The following is a 22,970-nucleotide window of genomic DNA, read 5'->3' as shown; positions in this document are numbered from 1 at the left end:
TACATTTCATCACGTAGTTGGCAACGCGACGCATTTGTTGCTTCTGCTGCTGCTGCTGCCAACAACAACAAGAGGAACAACAACAATGACAACTTGGCCGCTGCTTACGAATAGGCTTAGAATGAGAGAATTTGTAAAAGACGAAACGAGCTCGAGCTCCACTTGAGTAGAAAAACTTAAAAAAAAAAAAAAACGAGGAAAATTATTATTAACGCAGCCAAGAACAGCGACACACCCAACATACACACACACACACACACAAATACACTCTCACGCATACATACACACATTTAAAGCCGGGCCATTGAAATTCTTTTGTATATTGTTAATTTTTTTTGGTGCCACTGTGCAAGGCGGCTTGGAATTTACACACACACAGACAGCAAGAGCCACAGACACACACAAGAGGAACAACAAAAAATAGCTTGGTCATGGGAGGCTTGAAAGTTGCTTAGTTTTCATGTTTTTCTTTTCCTCTGTTTCCACTTCTTCTTCTTAATTTTTAGCACGTTTTTTTGTTTTTGGTTTCTGCAACAAAATGCTGGTCAAGAGTCGCTGTTGCTTCAATGCCAATATTTACTGTACAGGCAAACAGAAAAACACAAAACGAAAGAAAATGTAAAATAACAACGCGTACACACACGCAACTCACACACACACACACACACATACATGGGCACGCGGCGCACCGCTTGTCACACAAACACACAAAATATATACACACACATTCACGCACAGACACAGCGAAAGGACAAGGCAAAAATACCATGCAAATAATTAATAACTAATTGATTTCTCGCTTATTTCACATGTGTGGCAAATAATTATAACTTGAATTAACTCTAATCAATTTTTGTCATGTCGATTTATTTTCCAATGTCGCGCGCCATCTCAGCCACCTTTTGCAATTGTTATTCCGCTTTATTTCTCTATAGTTCTTGCACAAACACCAATCTCGTTTTATTAATTATTTGTTAATGTTTATGCCTTTTCAAAACCGAATTTTCAACCGCCGACCGACCGCACAACCGCTCACCTTAAAAACAAAAACAACAAACAAAATCGGTGTTGCACAATTCCCGAATACGCTTAACCAGTGTTGGTAAAGTGACCAAAGAAAAAAAAAAATTATTTTCTCGACACCTCGCCGTAACCTTTTGACTTCGCCACAATATTTTGACCTCGCCGCAATATTTTGACTTCGCCGTGGTTGGAATCGAGCAAATTAGTCAGACCCAACCATGCAACATGCAACTCGATTCAACATCCAACAAAAGAGCGCTGTTCATGCAAAAGAGAGTAAAAAGAGAGTAAAAATCGTGAGAAATGGTTGGAATCGAGCAAAGGAGTCAGACCCAACCACGCTGTCGAGCCTTCGCCGTAACTTTCCGATCTCTTCGCCGTAAAAAAAAAAAATCAACATGGCGATATCAATTCGCTCGGCGCGCCGAATTCGCCCAAGCCGAACAAAATTATGAATAGTGCTAAGGGTGCGAGTAATAGTGCTAAGGGTGCGAGTAATAGTGCTAAGGGTCCGAGTGATAGTCCTAAGGGTGCGAGTAATAGTCCTAAGCCAACAAAGTCCTTGCAACCACGTCGAACTCGAACAATTGATGCCAACGGCGAACGGACGATGCCAACATCGAACCAATGAGTCAAACATATGGTCCCAGTGTCGAACGGATGAAAGGTCCCCAGTATTTCTTTTCCTGTATTAATTATCGATATCGATATTATCGATATGCTTATCGATAGTGCAATTGCTCTTTTTTAGGAGCAATCGCCCAATAACGAGTAAGCGAATTGGAGTCGTGAGTCCTAAGGTCTGTGCCGGAAGTGCTAAGATATCAGCGATTTCGCCAAGTGCGGGAAATTCAATTTTATTTAAAAGATTGTGGTGGTCTGGATGTAATGGGATGTGCTTTGTGACCCCATGAATTATGTATGTAAATTCTAAAATTCTTCTGTAAACATCAGATGCCGAAATTTTAATCAGATCGGATAAATAGAACACAAGTTACAGGCAATATAAATCGGCAGGCAGCCAACTACATACGTCAGCTATGCCGAATTCATGCTAATTTTTCCGCACTTAAATTAAAACTAAATGTTTGATATTATCAGAATTTCTTTTACTTGCAGTCCATTGAGACGATCTAATACACTTTCCTGGAGCGAGCTGAAATTCGGCGAATCTTGTGTGTCCTGTGCGGCTTATTTTGGACAACTTTCAGGATAAAGTGCCTAACCTGATAGATGTCAGTAAACAGCCCAGGAGCACCAGCTTTAGAGCATTCCGGTCCATAGGCTACAATGCCGCACACCTCATCATGCGCAGTGACAGGGCAACCAAATTCAAACATGCACTCCCGAGGCCGGTTGAACTCATGAGCACATGCTATGGTCTCGGTGAGGCGTAGTCGTCCATACTCATTCTCGCATTCCATTTTGTTCATCAGGGAGATCTGCTCCGTCCGCAACGCCTCATCGGGACCAGCACCGCAGGCCACAACAGCCAGCTTGGGATGCTCGCGGAGCGGTTTGCTGCACAGTTTGGCAAAATCACCATCACGCTCAATGGGATTGAGCAGCTTTAGCATGGCTACGTCCATATAATTGCTATACTGACGGAACATTTTGGAGACCACGACGGTGTCTATTAATGCATAATTCTTGCTCTCCCCCGACCGGGGTGTGAGATACTCCACGCTTAATTGGTTTAGTCGCCTACGAAACAAGTACATACAATTTGCCGATGTGATGACCCACAATGGTGCAAAGTAGACACCGCCGCAGGCGAATCTTTCGCCATCTAAAATGCGCAATAACCACGGTCCTACATGTGAAGTTCCCTCCGTCAGTTGGTAGCCCTCTGTTTCCACAGTTTTTACGGCTGACTTTGTGCGCAAATTGTATGCTCTCCCCAATACTAGTGGTTCCGACGCCTGGGCAGCTTTGCAAACGATACCGAGAATTCCATAGATGAGGAGGAATCGACCTTTGGGCGAAGTGTACATTTTGGCATTCGTTTCCATACTAAACCATGGATAACTTCATGTTACGCAATATCAATTAAACGGCTCTTTTCATAAATCCTAAGCAGAAAATTACATTTCGCTATAGTTAATTTGTTTATTTAGGCCAACTCGCCACATAATATATCGTCTTCTGTTTTCTGTATATATTGCTTTGTCTTAAAAATATCGATATAAAAGTCTGGAAAGGAATCGTTTTGACACCATGTACCCCAAGAAACTAAGCCGCATAGTTCATTTTGCCAAACTAAGGGCGAACCCCCATCATAGTGGCACTTGTCCTGCTTATCCTTATGAAACACGCAGAAACTAAAATTCGTTGACTTTTGAAGCATTTCACCCTTATGACGGCATCTCTCGCCCTTATGGACAATCAGTGATCTATTTGAAAATGTGAAAGTGGGTTTAATCTCCGCTTTACCTCGACCATATCCCATGACAGTTAGTTTCATGCCATCTCCTATCCCTCTACGGCACAGGCTAATAAACTCTGTTCGCTTACCCTTGATTGGGGATTTTAATCGCACCAAAGCTATATCGCCAGCTGACACATTTCTATCATTAGGTGTATAGACTGTATCAATTGAGGCAAAATGATCGAGGTCCGAATTTTTGTATGCGATCGATTCCACGCTGACATGGTCCAGAACATACCGAAATGGCTGTATACAAAAGGCAGATGTTACCACCAATAATGGAGCAATGTAGGCGCCCCCACAACTGAAAGCTCCGTCGGCGCTGACAATGCGCACCTGCCAACCACCCCTGCTCCATTTGTTTCGCGGCCTCCAGAAGCGTTTATGTTTCGGCGTCAATTTTGTAATTTGTCTCTTATAATTCCTACTCCTGCTGCTGGAAAGGCAGAGTACAAGACACAGGAACAGATGAAGATAGTTCATGACGTTCTTGAACTAACAATTGGAGTGCCATTCTTGAAAATGAACCCAATGCCGTATCTAATTATTTGAAAATGTTCGTCATAAATTGATTTTTGACCGCAAATAATTGTTTCGATTTGGATATCTGACTTTATTTTGTGGCAGGCACAAAGTTGGTTCTTTTAAAGTACACATCGAAGACTTGATCTCATGTGAGATTCATATTAATTTGCCCGATGCTACAAGGGCATCTACTTTTTGAATGAATTTCTGAACTTTTTCAATATTTGTGAATATGCCCGGTGTATTGGTTTCGCAGGCATAAGGACCAAACGAAACTATGCCACACAATTGGTTTTTCCACACAAGTGGAGAGCCTTGATTATAGCCGCACAATGATGAATTCGGCGAATACCTTACACATAGAGATGTGTCGGACAAATAATATTGATTTTTGTAATAGTTGGCACATGCATCGAGGTCCTTGAGACGAACCACTTGCTTAAATGGGTTGCTAGAAGGTATATAGGAATGATCATCGCTGTAATGCCAGGAGAAAGCCATCATTTGCAAGCCGTTCTTTTTTGGAAAATAGCTCAGTCTAATGAATTCAGTCAGTCTGCCCGGCAAGGGCTTGAGAAGTCTCACCATGGCTATATCCATATGATTCTCTTCAACCACAAAATCATCCGGAGTGTATACAGTGTCGACTTCAGCTTCCACAGTTTCCAAAGGGTATACGGCGGTACCAAAAACAGTCGCCTCATCAAGACTATAGCGTAAATTTTGCATACAATTGGCTGAGGTGATCACCAAAAGGGGCGAATAGTAAGCTCCGCCGCAGGATACGCCACCATCATGACCGTTTGTAATGCCAACTAGCCACCCACCGAAATTATCTCCCGAATTTTTGCTCATGCCACCCCAAAGCCGAGAATTCCTCGGTGTTTTTTTTAGAATGTTGTATTTGTACACTTTGCCCCATGCAAAAGGCAAACAAGTTAAAAGTGACACTAGGCAAATATAGCTTAATAATTTAGCAGCCATCTTCTGTGGCCTTCTATATGATACTATATTTTCATAAGATTTATTTTAAATACAATTTCACCAATTCGATATGCCTCCCAACAGAGTGTGTGAAATATCGGGAAAGATAGTGACAAAGAGAGGGAGAGATATAGATATAGAGATTGTTAATGCCTTTTCTTAACATGTTCTTTTGATAGCACTTTTGCTTCTATTTCTTCTATCCATTTTCTCATAGTTGTTATATTAGTGTACAAGCTGGGGAAACTTGTATCCCTGCACAGTGGTCCCCAGGACACAATGCCGCACAGTTTCGTCTTATAGACAACCGGACATCCGCCATCGTAACGGCAATTGCGCTTATCTGCCGGTTGAGTGGCACAGAATATCGTAGCGGGAGAGATCGAGTTCGTATAGGTTGCCAAGCATTTCTCTACGTTCTGAACGACCACTGAGCTGTTGGTGGGTTCCAGACTCATGGGTTGCACGTCCATCGAATCGAAACCCCACCCGACGCTCATTAGCGTGGTATCATCTGGCAACGGGTGATTGCACAGAGAGATGAATTCGAGGAGTTTACCTTTTATAGGCTTACTCAGCCTAATCAGTGCAATATCCATATACTGATCCAAATATTTGAAACCAGGTGGAAAGTATACGGTATCGATAAGCCCGAAATAGTCTTCGGAATCTTTACTTTTCGCCGTGGGCTCAACACTCATATTCACATCATACGTATACGGATGTATGCAGTTGGCCGAAGTAATCACCAATAAGGGGGAATAGTAAGAAGCTCCACAAACGATGGATGCATCATTGTTATTCTTAATATAGAGTAGCCAACCGCCATAATTATTGCCTGTATTGGAGGACATTCCCCGCCAAATTCGAAAGCTTTTTTTCAACTTTGTATGAATATCGTGTTTATAGACTCGGCCAAATGTTGGATTCCCGAGACTCATGGCCAGCAGCAGCAGACATTCGACTATATTCATTACGCTTCACTTTGTTCAACTAAATTGATGCTATAAAAACAAGAGTAATGCAAGTATTTACAAAAGCGTAGCCAATTTCAATTGTAATGGACGTCAATCCCTTTAAACGACTTTAATCATCCATACTCTCTTTAATTCATAATCAACAAGAATGTTTAGCCAAAGTGGGAGTGTATCCAATTTCGGTTCCAATTTCGTTTCAATGCACTTAACACTTGCGTTTTTTCCAACCACTCTCAGTTGAGTTCAGCTGCTGCTGCGTTAATCATCAAGATCAAAACCAGATTCCATACTGCTCCAGTGACATCACGAGCGAGTTTTTGCGTACTTGTCCCACGCCTAGCGGTACTTTCAATATCGGCTTAAAAATAAAGCAATCCAAATCCCCACTGTATGTATTTTGGGAATTGCGTAATTTGGGTCTCAAGCACAACAAACCGCACACTGAACTTATGGGGGCCAAGCAAACAGGCAGCGGGCAAGCACTTCCTGCCAAGAGATTAAGCCAGTCTTCCTCTTCCGGGCCAATGCTCCAGAGATCACGTAGACCATGGATGATTCCCCTTTGGATCAATGGTGCGCACCCACTCGATTGAAATGCCCAAAAAAAAAAAAAAAAAAAACAAAATAAAAAATGTAAATGCAAATGTAATAGAAAAACAATCAAATCATAATGCCCAACATGTTGTCAAGCGATTCGCACGCCCAGTTGGAGTCACTGTCACAGCGTCTGATCGGCGATGACATCGAATGCATGCCAAATAAGTTAAAAAGCGCGTGCGCGGCCCGCTTCTGACGTTACCTATTTGCCTATTTTGGCCAAAAGGCAAAGCGTCATAATTAACCCCAGATAGACATCAAACAATTTAGTCAATAATCAGTTTGATTTTTGGCTTTCTAGGGTTAACAATCTTAAATATAATCATCAAGCTCTCTGCATATAAATGGTTATTTAATTTATCTGTGTGCCTTTTAATACTCAGAGCACAAATGATATTTGCCTTTGTTTCAATTGACAACAAGCAACTTCCTTCTATGTATGAAATGATTATTTTGAGAAAGAAATACACATTCAAAAAAAAGAACCTCATTTAACTGATTAAAATGACTTCTTGGAAAAGAATTGGGTTTTTTTTCCTTTTGATTTCCTATTTGATCTACGAGAGAATTTTATGCTTTTTACTATTTTGCGGCAACATTTGATATCCTTGTTGTAAGGACGCTGCACTTACTTCCCAGTGTCTGGTGTAATCTGAGACGTGTGAGTGATCTCGAGACTCGTACCCCGTCTCTGACGCTGACTCTTGGACTCTGGGGGGACATCTGTTGCTCTCGTTTTTTGGGGATACAGCAGAGTGAAATTGACTCTCGTCAGGAAACCAAAAACCGATCACTAAGCCAAAAAAGGCCAGACAGATCGGAAGCAAAGATAATACCTCAGTCTGGATGTCCGGGTAAGGTAGGAAAATGATTGTTGCTGCGGATCTTCTTGCCCAAGTTCATTGATCAGCGTAATGATCTTCCTTTGATCTTGAATTACATTTCCATAACTAGCTTGAACATAAATTGAGATATGTCCTCGGCTAAGTGGGTGTTCCTAATGTCCTCACCTTTGTGGATGTCCCTTTAATATTTGATGGGACAACTCAGATGGTCATCTCGAAATTTCCTGTTGCTATGCTAATTGAAAACGCAAATTTACCGAAAGGTGAATAACTCAAGCCTGACTGGCTGCTGTGTGTTTGTAATCGGATATCTGCTACACATCTACTTCATCTCCAGGAGGTGCTTGACCGCAAAGAGACAGATTGAAATTTCTTACACAAAAAACCAGAAAAAAAAACACGATGTGTTTTCAAGCATATAAAAGTCCCCATCTAATGGATGCTGCTCTACATGAACAGTTCATACCTTTGAATAGCTGCATACATGCAAATGACCGCATTGAACTTTGTTATCGGATATTGCATCTCTTGTATGTGGGTGCAAGCCCCTCAGGAGAAGCTGCATTTCTAATTAACAACTTGTCCATGTTATCTAACCGAAATTCGGCTAGCCTCAAATGGCAAGCAACTTTTACGTTCTAGTCCGTGTACCGGCAAAAAGTTTCTCATTCCGCATAACCGCATCGAACTTGTTGCCAACTTGTCGCAAGAGGACACGTCTGAAGAAAAGTCGAGGGGGTGTGGAATGGGTACAAAAAGAAATGGAAAGGATACGCGCTGTTGTTGTGGTAGTCTCTTTAGCACTTTTTGGGTGCGCCACGTGTAAATGAAATATATAGTTGGGAGGAAATGCCACAGGGGTCATAATGATGGAAACAATGTGAAATATTTAATGTCTATGTATGCGTTTGATTCTTATATATTTAAACTTAAAAAAGTTCTAGAAGGCTTTAGTTTGGCATTCAATTTAAATCTAATGGAAAGGAAATCTCTATCTTTGTTGTTAGTATTTGATAGTTATATATTCAAAGAGGCATTTGCTTTTCTGCGATAATTGTCAATCGATTGATTGGTAATTGTGTTTGGTTTTTAAATACCAAAAGTCTCCAAGGACAATTTGTTTAAATTATATCCTAATCTGATTGATTAATATGCAAATAACTATTTATTTTTGCTATCTTTTTTAAAGAGAGCTGTCGTATCGAAAGATTCCCGACTAAGTTAGAATACACATTTTAACTACAATTAGGTATTCATTTTTGTTTCTTGTTTAGGTCTTAAGAACTTTCTCTGTTTCTAGTTTACCTAGTTTTGAGAGGTTCTAATAGTCTTAGCCATACTGCAAGACAGATCTATTCTCTGCCAATATCAGAAAGTTGAGTTTTTCTATTATAGTTATTTAGGATTTATTTATAATGTGAATGGGCAGATATTGTAAATTACACCCAATCTTCGTACTAGCTATAAGCTACTAGTCCTTAGGCTAATTTTATATATTATTTTCGTTCAACGATTCAATAAATATTGTATATAATTATTAAATACATAATTGAGATAAAAAATGTTCAACATTTGCATTGGAATGTCATTAATGACTTGGAATTTTAAAAACTTTCGCCTATAAAGCAAAAGTCTAAGGGGGTTAAGAAAAACGTTTTCAGGTTGAAACTTTTTCTGCATCTTCATTGATTGAACGAGAGCCCAACAACAACATGCCAACAAGTGTCGATGGGGCTGCCTTTAAGCCTTACGTCATGCTGCCAAAAACTTAATGGCTTTTTCTGTTGCCGATGCCGTTGCCGTTGCCGTTGCCAATGAAACGGCATTCATGTTGTGTTTACCACCCAAAAAACGCAGTGCTGCGAACTCGAACCTATTGCGCAGGAAGTCCTTTTTGAGGACAGTCGAACCACAGATGGAAGAAAAAAAACAGTTTCAGTTTCACTTCGAACACCGACGACAGCAGATGCAAACGGCAATGCCGAAGCTCAGGCTCCTGACTAATGGTTCATCAGCATGGAGCCGAGTGCGAGTACAAACGAGTTGGACATCCTCGTTCGATATCCTCGGCTTCTATTCATTCGGTTAGTTAACGGTTTCGGCTTTCCGACACTTTTGAAGTTTTGACTGGCCACAACTTTTTGAATCAGTTGATGCCGACTTGTTGGATGATTTGCATATAAAGCGAGACAAAAAGACAAAAATTGAAATTGAACCAAAAATCGAAAATCGTATGAATAAATTAAAACGTGCTGAAATCTTAAACAAAAATAAAACCAACAGTAAAAACAAGTGCATAATTAATAACGAGACGAAATAGAAGAATATTAAAAACACAAATTCTCGAATCCTGTTTATGGAAATGAGTGAGTAAATAATTTTTCGGGGTTTTTTCTCAATGTTGACGGGTGTGAAAATGAATATCAATATGCATTGGCTATCCTTCTTGCCTTTCAAATATTTTTCTATTACTTTGCGTCTCAGTGGAATTGCCTGGCAAAGTCAGGTAAATCCAGTGTCATTCTCCAGACCAAATCCAGTGGCTGATTTGATTAGCCAAGTCCAAGATGCCAGACAATAGCAGGGCGACTGTCAAGGGAGAAAATTGTGTCAGTGAGGCAGAGTTGAGGGTCAGCATGAGGAGGACAAGGGTGAAACGGCAATGGCAACGGCAACGGCAACGGCAGGATGCTGAGAAAGGCGAAGAGCCATGAAATTTTAATTTAACTTTCTGTGTCTCCCTCTGGTCTGGTTGTTTGCGTCTTGTCAAGGCGAAGCCAAACCAAACATTAACATTACGTGCTGCGGCATGGAACTAAAAATAAGGACAATGCAATTTTATTGCGCCATTTTGCCGTGAGTCATTTAATTGAGGATCAACAGGAATGAGAGAGAGAGAGAGAGTTTGTTGTCGACCTGATGCCTAATATTGCCATTTAACGCGATTGTTTCTTTTGTGTTTTCTTGTTTGTTTTTTTCTTTTAGTTTTTGCTTACATTCAATTAAGGGTAACACACGAAAAGGATAATATTAAAATTGTAGAAAAGGCTGGTCTGTGCAGGTTTTGTTGTGCTTCTTCTTGTTTGCCGCAATGTTTATTTAATTGTACATTACGTATACGCCTCATTTGACTCATTGGCAAAGTGCCCCTGGATAACAATTCACCATTAGTGTATAAACACATACGAACTGAGTGTAGTATTAGTTGCGGTTCGTTTTTGGTATACATTTTAATTAATGCCATGTTTTGTGTTGTGTGCCTTGTGTTGCGGTGTGTGTGTCTTGTGGCTTGTTTTATGGCTTATACAGTTTCCTGGCCATTTAAATGATTTATTATTTAGCCACTAAAGTTAAGCCAATTACTTTAATTTCACGATCAATTTAATGAATTCAATATATTGAACTATTTCTGAAAAAAAACTACATTCTCGTATTTCGATTAGACTTGAAACTATTAAAAACTCATAACATTGAAAGGAAAAGTGTTTATCAAATATTGATTTTCGTTATAGAACTTCTTTATTTATTTAGCAATGAGTTTGTTTCTCGCCTAAGTTATTAATATTATTCAGTTACGGATCATCTAGACAGTGTATGAATATATAACCTTTGAAGTACACTTAGTGATGGATTCGCGTTAGTGCGCTTGCATAGGCGTAAAACCTTTTACTATAGTTGTTTTGTTTATGCAAAAACGGTTGAGAGGGAAAGTTGGGTAATCTAAAATGTTTTTTAAAAGGTTGTGTAAATTTGTTTCTTGAAATATTTTCAAAATCATTTTACCATTTTTCAAGAAAGAAGAAAAACAAATACAATTTTTTTTGGCTGAAATATTAATATTAAATAATGGCCTTGAGAATCTCCTTAGGCCTCAATTGTCTCTGAAAATGTTCTGTTTTTGTGCTCTCCACTAATTACCCTCATCATTTGGCAAAACATTTCTGGTTGAACTCACTGGCAATTCCAATTATATTAAGTCAGTTTCTGGGCAAAAACAAGACCCAAACCCATGTTCATTTGGATGCTTTTAGGGCTGTTTTGTCTCTCTGTCTGTCTGTCCGTCTGTCACTTTATAACAATTATGAAGTATCTTTTTATGCTTTTTGTTTGCGTTAATGCACGTGGAGAGGATTTCTCTTTTGGCGTCTATATGTGGCGAGGAAAAGAAAAAAAAGAAGCATATTGCCGAAATTTATCTGTTTAATGTAGCTGCACGATTTTCACGCTTGTATAGTTTTTGGCTTCCTTTACGCAAAAGCATGCCCGGATAGGGCTTTCACCTTCAAAGTCACGGACACAGGCACGGGCACGGCCACTGCCATGGGAATGGGTGGGCAGGGGATGGGTTGGTTGATGAAATATTAAAACGCCTGTGTGAATGCACTCACACATTTATGAAAGTGTAAATATTTAATGATGAACTACTACAACTACCTCACTATTTGCTTTATGTTTCTCTGCTCATAGTCAGATTTGTAGTTTGTCGGTGCCCTTTATGTTGGGTTCATTCCATGGAAAACCTTAAGTTAAAATTAATTTCTTTTATTTACCTCCATCTTGTATCTCTGGGTACATGGTACGTGACAACATTATTGAAAAAGCGTAGGCAAATTATGCGCATCATCATTAAATGTTCATGTGATAAATGAAAGTTGACGCCTCTTAATCAACTCACGCAGTCAACAATTAAAAAACAACACACACACAGACACACACACTGAGAAAGCATAGGAAAAAAAGTGGGAAAAATAAAAGAAGAGACTCTGAAGACAAGCACCAAGTAATGAAAGCCATTAAAAATGGCGTCGGTTTAACTGGAAAATCGATAGAGGGACAAGAAAAAGGCGTCAAAAATTGAATGGAATGCAGCCGAGTCAGGTGAATATAGTGCCCACATACATACATATACTTATATACATATATGGTATATGGGTCTGTGTACCGACTCCGCCCAAGTCGTCACTTAGTCAGCCGGCGAATCAGTCAGCTGGTAATCATTTTTACCTTTATAGTTAACACACAAACTGAAGGTCAGGAACCAGGATCAAAACCAGGGTAGGGCTTTAATATTCTTGTATGTTTATATGTTATATAATCCGCTGGCTATCGATATAATATATATATACATATGTATATACCGACGTTGCACTACAAATGGTTGGTCTAAAGTGGAGTAAAGTAATTGGCCTGCAGGTAGAACTAACCAAGTTGCCACTTAAAAATAAAAAAGAATGGGGAAATGAACAATAAAAGTTGCACAAACTAAAAGTGGCTGGTAGAACAGCCACTTAAAGCCATTTGAGAATAATTCATGGCTCAAACACGAAAGCTTATGATTGTCATCACCAAGCAAAAATGTATACAATAAGAAGAAGAAAAAATGAGTCAAGACGTTGGAGTTATAATAATAAATGGCAGTATTTATCTATTTTTAGAAAACTAAGAAGTTGAACAGGAACAACCAAAGTAAAAGAAGACCGCTGAATAGGAAAACTTTTAGCAAACTTATAACTTGAAAATGTTTTATTCAAAGTATTTATCGGAAATAAGATAGACCTTTAAACAAATTCACTTTATTATTTAGAGATTAATTAAAGAAAAAGTCACATAAAATTGAATTGAAGAATGATGATTGCCAATTCATTTGATTCAGGTCACTCCTCTTTTTCTAGGCTTTAGTGTTGTTTTCCTTTCACTTAACCAGCTGCTGCTTGTTTGTCAAATCCCTTAATCCCTAATCCAATGCGCACCTGGTGACATGTTTCAACATATTGCGCCACATTCCTTCAATTTGTTGTGTGTCAACAGTTCAGCATGAACATGGACAGAGGGTCAGAGAGGAAAACTTGTTTAACTAACAAGTCTTACATAACACCCTAACAATTTGTTAGACGATGATACTAACAATTGACAGTGTAACTCTTTTTCTTTTTTGTTTTTGTTTGTGGCTAATCCTACGATTCCTGTTATCACTTCTGCTTCTTTCATGGTGCCCCATGTGGTTCTGCTGCTGCTGCATTTCCTTTAGTTTCTTACTTCATTTAGTTCTTCCTTTTGCTTCTTGTTATTCTATGTGCATGTCGGAAAATGCATTAAAAATTCATTACCTATAACTAAACCTGGTGTTGTTCAGGATATCAAACGTTCTGGGTATAAACAATATTTGATTTATATACAGACAGCCAGAGTGACAAAGAGAGAGAGAGAGAGAGATGCGAATGGAAAAACTATGCGATAGCAAGAAGGACTTAAGCAGTTTGTCTGGTTTCGATAGGGACACCCCAGAGTGTTCGTGTGCTGTGGATCCGAGAAAATGCTTCGTCTAATTGGCGTAAATTTTCAATGCCTGAAACCTGCTGTGCTGATCAAAAAACGCAGCCGAGCCATGGTCAATCCACTGCCGCTGACTGACATTTTAATGCCAAGCACGTAGAAACAGCTCAGTAATGGAATTAAACAAATTACTTTATGGTCTGCTCCAGTAACAACAGTGCCAACAGCAGCAGCAGCAGGAAATGTAAATTTAACTTAGTTTTTTCTCTGCAGGTGAACTTCTATTACACTGAACGAAACTGCATCCATATGGTATAACATCACTTTGCACTTTAATTCAGTTCAGAGTTTACTCAACAGAAAGTTGCCTGTGAAAAGTCGAACTCAGATATCCTGTCTTAATTCTGTTATGGCTACGGGATATTTCCATTTGGTTTGCCGAGTGCATAACAATTAGTGAAAAAAAGGGGTTGTTGTTCTGGTATTGTAACCACTTTTGGCTTTCACTTTGAATGGCAGGCACTAAACTGTAGTTTTTTGCTCTTACCCCTCAACGAGTTCTCACTACGTGATGTTGTCCATGGTTTTGTGCTTTTGCTTAGGCGAATGTCCTGACAATCGTCAAGTTTATTTCATTTTGCTATTGCTGCTGCACGACTGTGGCAAATAATTGCACAGCAACAACAGCCAGCCACACTTTTCCGTACACTCAGTCGACTCGCTCTCAAGGTTCAGTGACATTTGCCACACAGCGCCAAGCAATTTGATTAAGTGCACCCACTGACTGGCTCAAGGCGATGTTGTCTCGGGCCAGGACATGGCAACAGAATCCTGATGAAATGCAATTATGCCCACTCAAGGCCAAAACCCCGATTGCAATTCAGCCCCGTCAAAGTTGTTTATACCAAATTGACATTATAAATTGAAAGTCTATGCTAATGAACGGTATTTACATATACGCGTGTCCTTAAAGTGGCATCAGCTTTAGCATTTAAACTAGTCTCTAGCGAAGGTGAAATGCAAGCTTCAGTGGAAAAATGCACAAATATGCACCATTGTCACACTCGACCGAATGCCGCCCTTTGTCCCAACACAAAGATAAAGCTGCAGCAGCAACAACCACAACAACTGCGGCTAGAGAGACAGTCACAAAAAGCAACATTGAGGGTTTATTTTTCTTTCTTTTTATGCTTTTTTTTTTTCTTGCGTATGTCATAAGAGGGGGCTTGATGCTGGTTGTAAGAAGAAGGGTTGGGTGGGGCAACGAGTGGCTTTAGGGTTGGTCTCTAACAACATTACACAGACATTTTGTCGCTTCGGTAAAATGCTTTTGCGTTTTAGGCGACAGCGCCATTTGGTATGCTACAGTTTTTACTTTTTGTGTTTTGTTAGCCCCGACTGCTCTACCCTTCCGTTTCGTTTTGTTGTTTTTTGCTGTTACTCTCTGTTATATGCAAGTGAATGCATAGGGTCACAACAGTACTGACACATGGCTGCTTTATTATTTTCCTAGCAAAATATTAAGTTGAATTTTCGTGCCCTTAGACATAGCATATGAAACTTAATTGAACTACTAAGTGTTGAATATAATAACATGCTGTAGTTACTTACACTCCCAGAGACTTATCGGAGATAACCAGTAAATAAGCAGCTTTTCGTGGGTGTGGCCTGTCCAGATATGAACATAAGCCGAGACGATTTAACGTTACAATGATTCAATAGATTTAAGCCACCACTTGAATGCCGATAACTTGTTCACAATAAACGTTCTCTTAGCTTTGAAACTATATAATTTGTTAGCAGTTAATTATTATTGTATATTTTTGTTTATATTATGAAATAGCTCCTAATTTAAATTGAATTTGTATACTCTTCCATTTTACTTTATCTTTAGATTTGACTTAAATTTCGTTTTGGTATATAGTATCTTTCAAAAATTCTCAACACTGGAAACACCCAAAACATTGTCAACATTTAGATACAACATAACCGCAATGACTGCATGATTGTTGAACAACATTTGTAAGTTGTTGAGCATTTCTTGTTGTTGTTTTTTATCTACTCAAAATTAGTTTAATTAAATGCTTGTCATGCACATTTCAACCAGAACAATTAAATGGAATGAAATATTTCAAGCAAATGGCATCAGATCTTGGTTCGCTTGAAATTATGCAACAGAAAAACTTAAATGCCAGACAGGATGAGAACAAGGAAAAGAGATTCTGTGACTGTCAGCTTGTTATGACCAAGTTGACTTATTTGTTGTCTTGATACCCCGTACTAACTGGCGGAAAACGGGGCATATTCATTTAAGAGCAGAACAAACATTATATGCCATTTGGTCAGCGTTTATTTTGATCCTTTCTAGGGTATCTTGATGACGAACCAACTTACATTTAGTGTTTGCTCTTGTTTCATATTTTCTGGGCCAAATAAACAAAGTTCACTGGCAAGAGTGGCCGCCTCAACTCGGCCAGAGTAGCAGGAAACAACAAAGCCAATAAAATTTTTGCATGACTGCGGGCAAATTTTTTTTGTTTTCTGTTTTTAACTGTTTTGCTCTGACTTTTGTTCCATGAATTTTTGCTTGCTTTTTTTGTTTATTTATTTTTTATTTTCGGTTGTTTTACAATAGTTTTTTGTGTGTTTTTTTTTTTTTGCTTTTTCCCCGAAGGGTTCTTTTGGCAAATTTATAATCAAAATACTAAATTTCTCTCTAGTATATTTACTTAATATTTATTTAGTTGCCCAAAGGAAGTTTCAAAACAAAAGTAACAATAATTTTATCAATATCTCCGTAGTTACAATGAATTTTTAGTTTGTTTAATCAAATTAATGTTTTGTTTAGGTGAAGTATGGAAAGGTTTAGTTTAGTTTGCTTACAACAAAAAATAAATAGGATATCCAGAGTCTACTACTTGACGTTTTCCTAGACTTTTAATGTAGTTACATTGCATTTCAAAGAAAATTCATAGCATTGTCAGCAGCTCCTGCAACTGAAGATATAACAATCAAAGAAAAGTTTTTACATAATTTGATATTTATTTATTTTTTTCTTCATTTTTTTTTCACGAAACGGAATTTTTACATTTTAAATACCTCTCTTGTAGAGGGACAGACATGTGTATTTTTGTGTATGTATGTATGTGTGTGGTGTGTGTGTGTGTGTGTGTGTGTACTTTTGTTTGCGTATTCATGCGACTGGCACTTGATATGCAAATTATTATATATTTTTTTTGTTGTCGTCATAAAAATATGCACATTAATTTTTCCCCCAGTTTCTTTTACCTTTTTTTTTTGTTTGGCCCAAGTTGTTTTTATAACGTATACGCCATGGAGACGGCTATGCGTGTTAGCCTCATCTCACGTGTATGAAACGCTAAACGAAACGTGGAAAATTGAAAACAGTTACACGTGAGCTGCGTGTGGCGTCGGCTCATTCCTTGTTTGTTTGCTGGTCGGTGGGCGGACACATGTGAACGCCTTTTAAATAAATAAATAAATACTGTCAACAACAGAAACCCACACAATTCTCACAATTCTTGCACTAATCATCGGCTGCCATTGACATGAGTGTTAGAAATTCACAAATGATGGAAAAATAATAAGTTATTTGCCGCAAAAATATCAAAATCATGAAGTTGACCTGCGGCTCATTCATCATAATTATCATCATCATTTAATATTTGTCCATTATAGTTATGGATGAAGCCTGGGATAGGTTTTCGTGGGGCAGGAACTCAGCATATAGTAGAACATTATACAATGGTAAACTCCGATTAATTTAGTTTTTCTTTAACATAAAGTATGAATACTTTAGCTTCACCCATATGTAAGACATATCCTTACATTTTGCCCAAGTTTTTAACATAAAGTATTAATTTGTATGCTCTAAGCTTACCTTTTCTTATGCCCAAACATTTGCCTAATAGCTTTAGCCAAAATTTATGTCAAAAGTTATTTTTAAAGTTTTCAAAACTAGAAGCAAACTTTACATTCTCTAATCCTAGATTTTATATATTTTCAAACATATTAAAAAGTTTCCAGTTAACCCAACGAAATGAATAAATCAAAGAGAAGTGTTAATTTATTTGGCCCTTAAACCTGTTAAATAAAATGTCATGAATTTTTTCGTGACATAGTTAAAAAAAAAAGTTTTCTCACAGATTTTGGGGTTTTATATTTTCAACTTTATATAAAAAAAAATTTTTTAAATGTCCACAACAAAATGTAATTTTCCACTAAATTAACAAAGAGAAACTTTTTTGTGCCCGTGGATGTGATATGCGCATTTGCCATCAAGTGGTTGGCAAAACACTTTTCGTACTTTTCGCAATTTTCGCACTTTTTTAACAGTATTTTCTCTTCAGTAACACATGCACACACACACACACGCATACACGCACACACAGACGCAGACATAAATTATAAAAAATGGCGTAAAAACTGTCGGTTGCTTCCGTCTTCAATGGCTGCTGCTCTAGCTTCTGGTAAACAACAAGAACCTAGAGTTGAGAATGACAGGACTCCTTGCCAGCCCTGCCTCTTTTTTGCTCTCTCTGTCTCTCTCCATCCCTCTCTTTCTGGCCTATTTGTGGCGTGTTAGTAAAGTGCAGCATGGCGTATGAGTGACATACATAAAAACTTTAATGCATACTTTTGTGAGCAATATTTTGTGTGTGGTTTTTTTTACTATTTTTTTGCTTTTTGTTGGTTGGTTTTGGTTTTACGCACCGAACAGCAGCAGGCCAAATCAGATAGGACTTGTAAGGGGGAAGAATTGAGGGAGCGTTGGGCTTGTAAATAACACAACAAGGGAAACATCCTGTCATTTTGTGGGCCCATAAACGAAACCATAAACAGACAGGCTTTAAAGCAGCCGCAGCAAAACCGTGAAAAGAGAAGGAGCTATCGTTTTACAAGCATTTTGTGAGGCGAAAGCCAAATGGAAACGCTAATTGCATTCATTTGCTATGCTCTCAAGGACTGCGACAGGAAATGCATACCTTCCGGCACTCAACACACTGAGCCTTAATCGAATCTTGGCTGTGCAGAGGCAAAACTAGAGTTTAGTGCGTTCGTTGAAGAGTTAGAGCTGAAAACTTGGTCGTTGGGTGGGAAAATAAAAAAAAAGGAAGAATTTAAAAGAAAGCGGAAATTCGTGCGCATTTTCAAGTGCATTTCCGCTACAACAAATATAACGAGGCACAAACGAGCCACTCGATGCTTGCGGCGCCATTCTCCGTAGAAACCCACACACACACACACAAGCACACACTCACACAGAAATGCCACAGATGTTGCGCAAAGCGCTGCAAGCACGAAAATAAAATTGTCATTTTTAAAGTGGCGGAAATGTCTATGAGTTTCCTCTGTAACTCCTCGAATTGCCGATGTGCAAACTGCTAACTGCAAACTGCGAACTGCCAAGCATGGGCGTGTGCGTGTTCAGTGTCAAGTGACTCGAATCCTCCGATTGCTCTTGCTCTATGCATTCATGTTACGGGTTAGTTGGGGCAATTAAGCAGCTGAGACGTCAATCTAAATAACTCTACTAACTAATTGGCACGAAACATATTTTCTGCAAGAATAAAACCGCATAAATGAACTTGCATTTTCATCACACGCTTTTCCGGTTATTCTCAATGGTTCATTGCATCAGTTGTTGAGTCTCATTAATAACAATGGAGCGTGTCAAATGCGCAAAAATGTTTGTAAAATAATAATGAAAATGGAAAAGTTGAAAAATGAAAAGCAAATGTAGCCTCTGGATAGACGCCTCAATGCCTCGCATTTCGCAAAGTTGAACTAATCAATTTTGCGCATGATTGATGCCCAATTGTGCTGCATTCTTTTGCACCCCCAACCCACTCCCGCTGCCATCTCATTCAACTTCACATCAGTGTATCTGTCTCTTAGCCATTCTCTTGCTCTTTTCATTCATTCCTCCGCCGCATGTTTACCTCGAGGGCTTTTGGCATTTGTCATCAGCATCAACATCAACGGGCAACTTTGTTTCAGTTCACTGCTTGGTCAAAAAGGCAAAACTCTGTGCTATTCCTTTTGCTGTGGCTTCTTGTGTGCCAGCCCTTTCCATTGTTATTTTGACTTTTTGGCGACGGCATTGCAACGACGTGATTGGCTTTTTATATAAGTCTGACCGATGAAAATTGTTTGTTATATTAAAAATGTGTCTCACATCTGCTCCTTATTTTGTGGAGTGAGTAGATGTGGAAGTGGGAGGGGAGTGTCATCAACCTGCTGCTATTGTCAAAGAAAAGCTAATCAAATATGAATATACCCGATTCAGACTGACCACCAATTGGGTAAATGTCATCAGAATGTCGGGTCACCTTTGCCATTCGAATTGGAAATGGAATGAAGGCGCCTAACCACATTGAGAGGAAAATCTCATCACAAAGTCATACCCGTAATTTATTTCAAAGTGTCAAACAAACAGATTTTGATGCCAATTTCAAATGCCAAATTGCCGATAAAAGCCTTCACTTAGTCGTAGATATGCAAAAAGGAAAATGAGATTCTACCCAATAAAATTAAATTGAATGCCCAGAGCAAAAGTCCTTTCCGTTTAAAATTTAACAGCTATCTTTGTTTCATTTCGGTGTGTACGGCCAGCCGTCAACAGTGCGTATGCTTAATGTGCTGTGGTCAATCAATCATTTGGAAAATTGTTCAATAGACAACACTCAACTGGCCTCAAGCGGCATGCCTTTGCGAAAGGTAAAGTTGGCATATTGAAATAGTTGAAAACCAGCAAAACAAGACAGTCGAAAAATAATTTTATAGCACAAACAAAACTAGATAAAAAGTAAATCAAGCTTTCAAAATTACATTCCATCGCACTTAAACAAAGTGCAAAGGATTTAATTGAATTTCATTGGCTTACCATGCAACAATTTTTTCTTATTTTAATAAAAGGTACAAGAACTGAGCTCAAAAAGGAATAATTAAGCAACTTTATGTGTGTTTAAATCAAATTAGTGTGAACTAAGCAAATTCAAATCAAAAAGGGCTTTCTCCAATATATGGATCGAACTTTTACTTGTAGATGAGAGCTGAATCCATTTTGTTTTGGCTTATTCTGCATTCATTTTGTGCAGTGCAGCAAAACATGAAACTTTTTGTTCAAGTTTTTTTTAGAAACATGTTTCAAGTATTCGTCTAAATACCAGTAGATACAAGCATGCGTGTATTTATATATTTATATAACGCATATAGAAATAACAAAATCATAAAAAATTTCGATTGTTTATACATTCAATTGATATGTTTTATTTTTGGCCCCAGTTCGAACAATGCAAATGCTGTATGAAGTGTAGCAATATACACATACATACATACAAACATAGACATATGTACGTACATTTATACATACATACATAAATCCTAACGTAAAAGTTGCCATGCTAAATTGCTGCTTGTTTTTTTTTTTTTTTTGGTTGGCCTTTATGAATATTTATCGAGCTAATATCGACAACGTATTATCAACAAATATCAAAATACCAACAATAATAATAACAACAACAACAGCCGGCACCCGCAATCACATGTTAAATTATATTTTGTGCGAAATTTCATGCGGCATTTTATGGCAAAGGTAAACTTTGACGCGTGGCTGCAGATTTAAATATTGGGGCATTAGCCGACACCCCGATTTCACCTTGAATATAAAGCCCAACGTATAGAAAGGTGTCAGAACTTCTTGTTGGCAACTGTACAAAAAAAAAAAAAAAAAACACAAAATTAATGGTTTTGATTGATTGCTTGGTGGGAGAAATTTTGTGTATCGTTGATTTCAAAAACATTTAACCCATTTTTATGTATATTCATCCAACTGGAATGTGGTTACTAAAGTCATCGCTTACTACGATTCCAGACCCATATATTTCAGCCTTTCTTTTCAATATTCTATACTTAAACTAAGATTAAACCGTGCCCTTAATATCGACTGGTTTAGCCACACGAGTAAAGTTAGTAGGAAGCTTGAGACAATTTAAGATAGAATATTGCATCTTATGCTATTTATGGAAGATTCAAGTACTTAAGAGAAAGAAATATTGTACTCCAAGATAATCCACTTATAATTTCGATGGTATTAAAGTGATATGTGCTACTTTTCGGTGTTATTTGGTTTTATTTTCCCTCATAACGATTTACTCAATATGCTGCACCTTGAGCTCACTTGAATGTCCTTATATCTACTTCTGGCCTAGACAACAAGCAAGAAAAGAAAAATTTTGTTTTGCGCCCTTCAACTCGAAATTCAACCCAAAAAGCCAATGCACTTCTTTGCCCTTCTCCCTAGCTCAGGCGCACTTACAATCACAATTACACGACTACAAGAATGAGATGCAATCCATTTAGCTATATATAATTTTATTTTGAAAAGTTTATTGAACCGCCAGAGGCAAACAGCAATAATAACAATAATTTTATATGAATAATAATACTAGGCGAAAAGCGGATCGCCTGATATTTTCTGCTACATCCGCTGATGAGATGTTGCATAAACAGAGAAAATAAGAAGGGGAAAAATTTATATTAAATTGTCTGAATGCTTGCGAGTGAATGCATATAAATATATGTACAATGAAAACGAAAATGGAAATGGAAAAACGAAATGTAATAGTAAATAAATTAATAAAGAAAACAAAAATGAATTAATTGCCTTTTTGTTTGAAAAAGCTTTTAAAAAATTGACTGCAGGCAATCAATCTACCAGAAATGAAATGTACATTTTTCTGGTTTTAGGTGGGCAATGTGTCGTATGATTGATATCCATGCACATACAATCAATGTCGACATTACCAGGCGTCATGAGATGTGGCCACATAATTCAATTGGCAATCGATAATTTATCCCTTTTGTGGCCTAAGCTGGCCCGATAAGTGGTACTTTCAATGGTTTTGTTCGACTAACCTAAATAGTGCATACCAAAGAGTGAGAACAAGTGAGAGAGAAAAGAGCAAAACAACAGAGTGTAACAGAGATGCAGATAGATAGAAAAAAGGACATCAGTTGCATTGAGGTTAAAGTACCATAGGACATTAACCTAAATCAAAAAATGCCAAAGGGCTTAGCATTTGGTAATTTAATCCTTCATAAGCAGCATCTTTCACTGGATCGGGTATTAAATTCGTTCAGCCACGTGCCCAACTTAAGTCTCATCATTATCATCATCATCAGCAGCATCGGCGTCATTATCATCAGCATCATTATCTTCAGTATTGTGATCGATGAGCGATTGTGGTTGTTGTTTGATTATTCTTTTATCCCCTCTCATTTTTATTTTTTTTC

At 38.2% G+C, this 22,970-nt stretch overlaps 4 protein-coding genes across 5 annotated transcripts in view; 1 reads left to right on the top strand and 3 right to left on the bottom strand.

The window, feature by feature from the left end:
- The window catches only part of scrib (scribble), a 66,086-nt gene extending 65,047 nt beyond the window's left edge, over positions 1-1,039 (bottom strand). Inside the window, 1 exon segment of the mRNA XM_068296974.1 lies at positions 767-1,039. The gene's annotated coding sequence lies outside the window, so the exon portion shown is untranslated.
- A 1,071-nt stretch (positions 1,040-2,110) lies between these two features.
- LOC137583007 (seminase) lies at positions 2,111-3,022 on the bottom strand. Its single transcript, XM_068297850.1, has one exon. The coding sequence runs from the start codon at positions 3,015-3,017 to the stop codon at positions 2,157-2,159; it is 861 nt and encodes a 286-aa protein (XP_068153951.1). The 5' UTR covers positions 3,018-3,022; the 3' UTR covers positions 2,111-2,156.
- Positions 3,023-5,106: 2,084 nt separating this feature from the next.
- Positions 5,107-5,814, bottom strand: LOC137582149 (seminase). Its single transcript, XM_068296595.1, has one exon. The coding sequence runs from the start codon at positions 5,812-5,814 to the stop codon at positions 5,107-5,109; it is 708 nt and encodes a 235-aa protein (XP_068152696.1).
- A 3,788-nt stretch (positions 5,815-9,602) lies between these two features.
- LOC137582746 (uncharacterized) overlaps positions 9,603-22,970 on the top strand; it is a 35,679-nt gene continuing 22,311 nt past the window's right edge. For both annotated transcript variants that reach the window (XM_068297403.1, XM_068297402.1), the window contains exon 1: positions 9,603-9,745. The gene's annotated coding sequence lies outside the window, so the exon portion shown is untranslated. The remainder of the gene's footprint in view (positions 9,746-22,970) is intronic.

This window comes from Drosophila tropicalis, unplaced genomic scaffold, assembly GCF_018151085.1.
Source record: "Drosophila tropicalis isolate 14030-0801.00 unplaced genomic scaffold, ASM1815108v1 contig_859, whole genome shotgun sequence".
NCBI classification, from domain to species: Eukaryota; Metazoa; Arthropoda; class Insecta; order Diptera; family Drosophilidae; genus Drosophila; species Drosophila tropicalis.
The sequence above is the reverse complement of the archived record's forward strand: the minus strand, read 5'-3'. Positions and strand labels throughout refer to the sequence as shown.

Bases quoted from the DNA above. Each gene is read 5' to 3' on its own strand.
- LOC137582149 (XM_068296595.1), bottom strand. From the start codon at position 5,814: ATGTCCTCCAATACAGGCAATAATTATGGCGGTTGGCTACTCTATATT.
- LOC137583007 (XM_068297850.1), bottom strand. From the start codon at position 3,017: ATGTACACTTCGCCCAAAGGTCGATTCCTCCTCATCTATGGAATTCTC.